Here is a 6,311-nt window from a genome sequence, read left to right as displayed (position 1 = left end):
GTTTCTCCTCCTCAATTGTCTCCATAGCAGAGTAGGAAACTTCTCTCTACTGTTCAATCACTGACATGAAAATGTCAAGACATTTCATACAGACCTCAAGCTGATAGAAGCTTCCTTGAACCAAACAGATCATAAATGCTGGGTCCTTGGCCCTTAGGTAGAGAGGTTCTTACTGCAGCTTCAATAACATCTGTCTGTTCTCCCAAAACACATATCCGTCATAACCAAAAGGTTATCTATTGAATGTGTTTTTCCTCTCTGCATACTTTTTTATTTTTTATTATTAGGATAGAGACAATAGAGATTGACAGTAAGGATGGGTGAGAGAGAGAGGAGGATGACATGCAGGATATGTCGATGGCCAGAGTCAAACCTGGGACCTTGCGATGATGTGGAAGGTGCATTAGTGTGCTACACCACTGAGTGCCCTACTCTCTGTATACTTTTTAAGCACTCTAAGTGTGATGTGTGGGATTCAAACCAGGGTCTCCCACAAGACTCAAGCTTCTACCATAATGCCAAGAGAACATCATCGAGACCTGAAGGCCAAATTTGAGATTACATGTCTCAGGCAGGGCTACTTGATCATGTCAGCGTGATTCAAAATCACCTCCACAAAATAAGAATACACCTTGTCATGGGCACTCTTTACTCCAGCCAAAATCATGGGCTGGAGGACCTGTCATGGATGTTGGAAGCTTGATAGTTCATTCATCAATTTGGCAAGAACTTTTAATGACAATTTGAGTATTCAATGCTGTATGTACTATGTAACTATAGGAGTGAGTGTGGATAAGCAGTTCATGGATGGGGGACACATTTGGGAATAAAATAATATTATATACCATTTTTTGTTATGTCACTATTAATCCATGCATGCATGTCTACAGTATTCTCCAGCTGTAATTATATAATTAGAAATCACAATAAGTAGCCCTGTTGGGTTGTACAACAATCCTGCTATGGACTGACATAATCTGAGCCATGGGGCTTTGTTGAGTTCAGTGGGCCAGTCTGTCATCCGCCTCTAGGTGGCACATTAACCCACTCTTCGAGAATGCGTTTATGTTGAGCCAGATACTATTGGATATGGTGGGTCCAGCCAGCATGCACAAAGACTGAGCTGGGAAAACTATTGTTCATGACATTTATGTACACGTGCTGACACATTTGTCTACAGTCTAGCCTGTATCGAATTCTGCCGATAGGTAGGCTCAGAGGACACTCTCTGGGTAGGCTCAACTGTAATTCACCGACATGAAATTGAGCAGCAATTCCTCTGATGCATGACATTATTGATACCATGCATTGAGGAATTGAGGAATACCATGCATTTGCTGTTGCATCCTGCAAAAAATGAATCGAAATGCCTAGAGAATCGAAATACCTAAGATATTCGGTGGTCGCTAAATGTAACTTTCCTCAGGGAAAGAAATAGCCATTCAGTGTCCTACGGCTGTCTGTCTGCAAAAAAAAAAAAAAAAAACCGTGGAATACAGACTGTAACAACCAATTGTAATATGCATTCCATCCATGTAGCAATCACGTGAACCGGGGCTGACTGTACCGTCCCCGCTGCGTGATTGGGGGACGCCCTCTGCACGTGTAGCGCCGGAAGCACCTACCCCTTCTCCTTATATAAGCAACGTGAATACTACAGCACGGTACATCTACCTATCCGTTTAACCTTCAATCTGATTCAATGTTCGTTATCCTAATCATTATTATTCACATGCTATTTAGGAGTTTCTAGCCATTAACAGTGGGATATATATTGTTTTGCTGTGCCTGATAGGAGGAAACGTAGCTAATGGTCAAATGCATTCACATGAAACCAACGTGATCGCCGTAAACCCATTCACATACATACATGCATGCATGCCGGCGAGAACAAGCGGTGCCGCATTGCTACTACGATCGAGGCGAGACACCCGGCTTTTGTGTGAGCTCACACGTGTAAATCTGTACTACCCGCCTCCATTTCTTGGAATTCCATAATTGGCATGCGAAGTAGATATCCATCCGCGTCGGTGGCAACATAGATCCTTCCTTGAAACTCGTTATTCTAGGCTTGTGTTTTCCACGTCTTTTCCGAGCAGACACCTATGAAACGATACAATACACATAGTATTGCCGCGGTGTATTTTTGGGAGTGAAGTGTACCGTTTCGCTATTTCCATTTTGGCGCGATATCCTGCGGAAGAATACCGTTGCGCTGTGGTCGTATATACTTATCTGGGCCCAGCCGCCACACCCACCGACGTGTGTAGCGCAAGATGCGTGGTAGATCAGACGCAGTTGAGCTTTTACTATTACTTTATTGAATGCAAAATTACATTATTTGGCCACAGTTACATTTATTTGGAAGTTATCGAGTCGCCCAGTACGAGTGTTGATCATTTTCTCATCTTCCTGGCAGAATAAAGGTAACAGAGTGATTTGCAGATTTGTTGGCTGCAATGTCAGCGTGGCTTTTTTTTTCTTCACATGGCTTTCACGTATTTGCCGGTAGCAGCACCACACATGTTATAGCTACTGAACTGCTAACTAACTTACTGTATTTGACAGATTTGCATGATTTTACAGGACTGGTGTTCTTTAGACGTGTTTTAAAGGGACCCAATTGATATGCATGGCAAAGGTTATATATTCTGCATCACGTGTTTTTTTTGGTTCAGCTTTAGAGTGATGGGAGTCAACGATAATGTATATATAAAAAGAACTTATTGAGAAAAGGAAATCTACCTTTGAACATTTGTTTAAGGCAAATTATTTGTATGTGCAATTTGATATGTAGCTTTTAATTCGACTAGCCGGCCGAATCAAATGATGGCCACAAGTCTATCCAACGGCTGTTTGAGGAGTAGTTGGTGAAGGTTTTAGCTCCAGCCAGCATCCCGTTTACTTGTGCAATTTTAGTTGGTTACCTAATAGCTAGTTATCACGTTCGACGCTAGCTTTCTAGTTCCATTGCAAATCTTTGCTTAGTCGGTTAAGCAAATACTGATATGGGCGCAGTTGAGTAGGAGAAATTGCTAATCAGACAGTTCCAGGATCTCTACTAGTGCCACATGGTCAATTGCGCAATACATCAGCGTTACATTTTTGCATAGGGTATTTAACTTTGCTAGTGTCTTGAGTGTGCTTTATCTAAATACCTCGCCTTCTTGTTGCCGTCTTATTGACGTTTACCTGAAGCAATTTTGGGGAAGTCACGTTGAGCTCTCCAGCTGTTTAAATGATGTCATGGGGGGGGCAGATGACCACCCCCCCCCCCCCCCCCCCCCCCGGGGCGGGGCGTAGGTTGTAAACATTAATATAACATTGTGCTTGTAGGCTGATTAGTAGACCACTTGACAACTTTCACAGCACTTGGAATATACGCCTATAGGCTGCTAAACTGATTTTGAGTAGTAGCGCGTGGTTACGGGTGTAGTAGAAAGCAAGATTTTAACAACTTGCCTCTCCGCTCCACTTTTCCAGATTCTGCCAAAATGTTGCAGAGTTTCTCCAACCAGGAAGACTGGTTCTACTCAGAGCCTCTCTTGTTTGATGACGACTTCTGCCAGAGCCTGATGAAGGACCTTCAATCGCTACCCACGCCGCCCCAGTCCCCACCGATGAAAGCCGGGCTCAACAGTAAGCCCCTTTCCAAGGAGGACCAGCTGAGTTACGTTTCGGAAATACTCCTGGAAGATCAAGACCTTCAACTGAATTGGAATTGTGACATTTTCAGCCACGGCAATGCGACCGGTTCTAAGGACCAGCAGCCAGAAGAGTCCGAGGACTGTTTATGGCATGTTCTCGGTGATAAGTCTATGGAGGAGAAGCTATCGTCTGTGCTATCCAGCAGCCCACTGCTTTCGGACATCGACACCAGCATTTTCGAAGAAATTGCCGGTTCCACGTTGGATTGCCACAGCGCGGCGCTGGCGTGTCAAGTTCTGGATGACGAGGAATTATTACTAGACAGTCAGGAACCAGACAGTCAGGAACCGAGCGAGTCGACTTCAGACTACGGCTCTGCAGGAGGAGAATTCTCGACGTATTCATCCAGTGATTCTGGTAAATTGGTTTTCATTGTGCACATAAGCTGTAACTGTGTTGCGATAACGATGTATGGTTATACCGTTTTTTTTTAGAGGAGCGGAAGGAAAGTGACTAGAATATTTAAGAAAAATTAAATAATACCGTGATAACTTAATACCTAATACCCTGAAGGGAAGCGAAATTGTTTCCGCAAACTTGTTGGGCTACTGAATTCTGACGAACATTTCTGGTGAAACGCTCTAAAGATGAGGGCAATTGTGGGTTGTGTCAATATTCAAGCATATAATAAATAAGAATAATGAACAGAGAAATGACATAATTGCAGTTAGCTTATTATCAAAATGCAGGTGGCAGTTTATCAACAGAATCTGAAATGTATCTGTTCTGCATCTGAAAGGTCTATTAGCTCCTGATCTAACCCGGTGTGATTCTCTCTACAGAGGAGGAGATTGATGTGGTGACAGTGAAGCGGTCCAACAGCCCGTCCTCCCTCTCCCAGTCTGCAGAGGAGAGCCGCAGGCAGCAGCGTGCTCTCAAGCGCCATCACCTGGAGATCCAGCTGCAGCACAACTACGCTGCCCCCTGCCCCGCCTCCCCTGTCCGCCCCGAGCCCTCGTCCACCTCAGGGTCCCACAGCAAGTGCTCCCGGGCCACAGATTCCCACAGACACCGTCACCGCCGCCACCACAGCTCAGGGCGTAGCTCTTCGTCCTCCCGCCATCATCATCACCACCAGCAGTCCAGCTCCAGGCAGGCGCCAGAGGTGGAGGACGAGGAGGAGAGGAGGCACACCCACAACGTGATGGAGAGGCAGAGGCGCAACGAGTTGAAGAACTGTTTCCTTCGGCTACGAGACAACGTCCCCGAGCTGTCCAACAATGACAAGGCGTCCAAGGTGGTGATCCTGAAGAGGGCTCGGGATGGCATCCGGGGGCTGGAGCTGGAGGGAAAGAGACTTAACGCCAAGAAGGACAAGCTCAGAGAGAGGCAGGAGCTGCTAAAAGCCAGACTTGAGCAACTCAGGAGGTAGTTGGGGACAGTCTGTGGAGGTTAGAGGAGGAGTACAAAATGGGACATTTTAAAGACCAGTTTAAAGGTCTGGACTAGACTTGATGCTACATGAGCGAGCGTGCGTACACACACACACACACACACACACACACAAACAATGCATGGTGGAATCCACTTGCTTTGACTGCAGACTGTTCAAGAGGAATTGAAAGTTGCTGAGAGAGACTTATAACTGTTAAAAAGGTTTGGTTCGGAGCGACAGGTCCATGTTCAGCCCAGATAAATATTTATGTCTATTGTCCTAGCAATTTGCCAAAGTCATTTGTTCATAGACTACATGTAACAGCCTATGTTGTACAATAATCTGTATCCATTTGAGGAGCAAATAGTTAAATGTTGAACCTGTTAAGGACTATCACATTCCCCCACACGTTAATAACTCAGTTCTTCTCATTAAATAGTTTTTTACTTTGGGCTGGATCTAAAGTTTGTATTCTAATTATGGGGTTGAATGAAATGTATGCCAATTATTGCCATTCAATGCAAAATTTGTCAATGTCTTAACACCTTTTTTTTCTTTTTAATTAGACATCTTCCGTTTACTTGTGTGAACTTGAAAGACCTGACCTGTTGGTAGGAATTTGGTGTGTTGTTATTGTGAAACAATGCAGTTCTCATGCCTTGAAATGCATTCTGTTATCGACTCCATACCTGTACAATGTTTTATACTTGTTGAAAAGCATGACCTACCTCGACCAGGTATCCAACCTGGCTTTTATTTTGCTCCTCTTAAATGCAACTGTATAGATTTTCCCTGTAAATTTGTTTGTTTATTATGTATCATAAATTATTTTAGTATTTTTCTTGGTCCATTTGCAAAATAAAAAGTTCTGTTCTTTTATCAGCAGCACTTTGGTTTTTATAATGTAAAAATAAATAATGGACAATAATCTGATTACTGGATTTATTATACATTGGTTTACATTCCATTCAATCCTCAACCATAGTTGAAAGATAATCACATTCCAATGAAGGCTGATAACAGCAACACACGTTTGGTTCACCTGTAATGTTTTTTTCACACTGGAAAGGTTATGTTTTTCTGTCTGGTATATTACCAGCTATAACTGCCTGAAGGCGACATTCATACACATTGACGTTATCCGTAAAGTTACCTATGTTCCCTTCCACAACAGTCGACAAATATTCAGTCGAATAAAGTACATTTGCATTAGCCTTGCTCAATAGAG

General features: G+C 43.6%; 1 protein-coding gene across 1 annotated transcript; it reads left to right on the top strand.

Moving 5' to 3' along the window:
• The first annotated feature begins 2,128 nt into the window (after positions 1 to 2,128).
• mych (myelocytomatosis oncogene homolog) lies at positions 2,129 to 5,968 on the top strand. The gene is made up of 3 exons (XM_083668042.1): positions 2,129 to 2,426; positions 3,484 to 4,065; positions 4,491 to 5,968. The coding sequence occupies exons 2-3, from the start codon at positions 3,495 to 3,497 to the stop codon at positions 5,078 to 5,080; spliced, it is 1,161 nt and encodes a 386-aa protein (XP_083524168.1). The 5' UTR covers positions 2,129 to 2,426; positions 3,484 to 3,494; the 3' UTR covers positions 5,081 to 5,968.
• The last annotated feature ends 343 nt before the right edge of the window (positions 5,969 to 6,311 follow it).

Source organism: Argentina silus (assembly GCF_951799395.1).
Source record: "Argentina silus genome assembly, chromosome: 4".
Classification (NCBI taxonomy): domain Eukaryota; kingdom Metazoa; phylum Chordata; class Actinopteri; order Argentiniformes; family Argentinidae; genus Argentina; species Argentina silus.
Note: the sequence above shows the minus strand (reverse complement) of the source record. Positions and strands in the feature narration are given on the sequence as shown.

Coding starts and splice junctions, on each gene's coding strand:
- mych (XM_083668042.1), top strand. CDS start 3,495: ATGTTGCAGAGTTTCTCCAACCAGGAAGACTGGTTCTACTCAGAGCCT. Junction 4,066..4,490: donor GTATTCATCCAGTGATTCTG/GTAAATTGGTTT, acceptor TTCTCTCTACAG/AGGAGGAGATTGATGTGGTG.